Source organism: Morus notabilis, unplaced genomic scaffold (genome assembly GCF_000414095.1).
Source record: "Morus notabilis unplaced genomic scaffold, ASM41409v2 Scaffold87, whole genome shotgun sequence".
In the NCBI taxonomy this organism is placed as follows: Eukaryota; Viridiplantae; Streptophyta; class Magnoliopsida; order Rosales; family Moraceae; genus Morus; species Morus notabilis.
The window spans coordinates 502,941-505,085 of NW_010366183.1; the positions used below are offsets into that span (position 1 = coordinate 502,941).

At 46.2% G+C, this 2,145-nt stretch overlaps 1 protein-coding gene across 1 annotated transcript in view; it reads right to left on the reverse strand.

The window, feature by feature from the left end:
- The window catches only part of LOC21405961 (AT-hook motif nuclear-localized protein 24), a 1,557-nt gene extending 283 nt beyond the window's left edge, over nucleotides 1-1,274 (reverse strand). Inside the window, exon 1 of the mRNA XM_024173316.1 lies at nucleotides 2-1,274. Within this exon, the coding sequence (XP_024029084.1) occupies nucleotides 2-795 (794 nt within the window). The 5' untranslated portion in view covers nucleotides 796-1,274. The remainder of the gene's footprint in view (nucleotide 1) is intronic.
- Nucleotides 1,275-2,145: the final 871 nt, after the last annotated feature.

Below are 2,145 nucleotides of genomic sequence, written 5' to 3' on the forward strand. Positions count from 1 at the left end.
CGCCGCCATTATCTGCTGCTGCTGCTGATGCGATCCGACGCCTCCGGTCGGAGACCCTACTCCTCCGCCGCCTCCTTGCAACGGCAGCTGAGTCTGGTCGTCCTCCTCCAATGGAAGCCTTTCGTAGGCCGCGTTGCTAAACGACGCCGCCATGACCACCACCGGTCCAGAGGCAATCAGCGTTCCGACAACGCTCCCGCCGACGACCTGCCCTTGCCCTCCAGCGAGGTAAATTGTCAGCCCTGTGGCGGCGGGCGGGGCAGGAGGAGGGAGGAACGAGCCGGCGAGGGAGAGGATCTCGAACCTTCCATGTAGGGTTACGATGGCCCCCGGGGAGGCCGGCTGGCGGAGCGTGACGTTGGTGACGGTGCCGGTGCCGCTCATGATGCAGACGCCGCGCTGGCGGCGGCGTGCGAAGGTGGAAACGCTCTCGACGATGTCGCATCCGTCGGCGATCTCCATGACATGGGTCCGGAGGGCGTTGGCGCTGTCCCGGGTGATGATGATCGGCGGCTTCGGCTTGTTCTTCGACCCAGCAGGGCGGCCGCGGGGCCGCCTCGTCATCTTATCGTGGTCATCACCACCTCCGACGATGACGAGGTCTTGATTGGATTGGTTACCGCCGCTGTCGTTGTCGTCGTCGCCGCCGCTTCGATCTCTCTTCGGGGCCTTGGAGAGGTTGCTGCAGCTGCCGGTTTGGTCGTCCTCGGAGCTCTGGTGGTGGAATTGTTGCTGTTGCTGTTGGAAGTGGAAATCTCTTGTGTGGAAAGGAGGTGGGAGAGAATGGGCATCCATGTTCTATATATACTATAGATATATATATAATATTAAGCCTATATTATAGCTTCTTTGTTTCCCCTAATTGTAACACAAAGGAGAAGTACTAGTAGAGCTCAAACAAGAAGGGTTTTGTGCAAAATTCAAAAGAAATAAACTGGAGCTGAAACTAGTTTGTTTTGGGTTTGTGGAAACGAAGTGAAAAGAAGTAATACTAGAGATTAAGCTGCTGTAAGGCCACCAAAATCGGAGCAGAAATTGCCATATTGAAATTGTTGTTGTTGATCATGATCTTCTCTAACGCTTCTTAAGGGCGATGATCAGCTGGTGCATCATGATGATCAAATTCTGCCGTGTAGTGTTTGTTGAAGATTTGGGAGAGAAAGATGAAGAATAGTTATGGGAGGAGACTCTAAGCTCTCTCTCTCTCTCTCTCTCTCTCTCTCTCTCTCTCTCTCTCTCTCTCTGTAGCTTGGGATTCTCTAATATCTGGGTGTGTTAAGTGTTGGGTTAGGGTTAGATTGAGGGGAAGAAAAAAAAAATAGATAGGGGATGGGTTTTGTTTCGGTAGGACTGCGTGCTTATGGGCGGTGGATGGGTCCCCACCTCTCTCTCTCTCTCCCTCTCAGACAGGCTCTCTCTCTCCAATTATATAATAATATGCTTAGGGATATTATTATTTTATTCAATAATTTAAAAGCCCACAAAGTCCTAATTACCACTACTACTACTTATCTCCAAACTCAAACTTCATTTTCGTTTTCAGCTAATTAACCTTTCTTTTGTGCGCCTTATTGAGCATCTTCTTTTCCACTACCATATATGGGTCTCTAGCCAGTATATTTTGAGCCATACAATGAGTCTAAGTAAAACTCTGTGTGTGTGTGTGTGTGTGTGTACTTCTATATTAATAGGGTTTTGGACGTAATTAGATTGATTAATTATAAGGGCTTTCGCTAATTCTCTCCCATACGCCATCTTTATTATTCATAATCTCTCTTTCTAACGAAAAATACTTAGAAATACCACCGGTGCTAAGTATTATTACTAATAAAATATGAGCTCCACTTATGAGAAAGAGAGATGCGTGACCTACTTATTATTAGTGAATGATACTAGTACCATTGGTATCTTATACAATGCTCCTTCCTAACAGTTATTATCCTAGATCGTTTCCTTGTTTTGGGATTTGATCAATCATTAAGTTAGGTTTTTGCCGTGTTAATTGACATGCTCAAATATATATTGGAAGCTCTCTCTAAGTAATCGTTTAATTAATTACCTAAGTAAGCTATTCAGTATCATTCATTCTCTAACTTAATTACTTGTGATACGTCCCAAAATTAAAGATCATGAACTAGATAACAC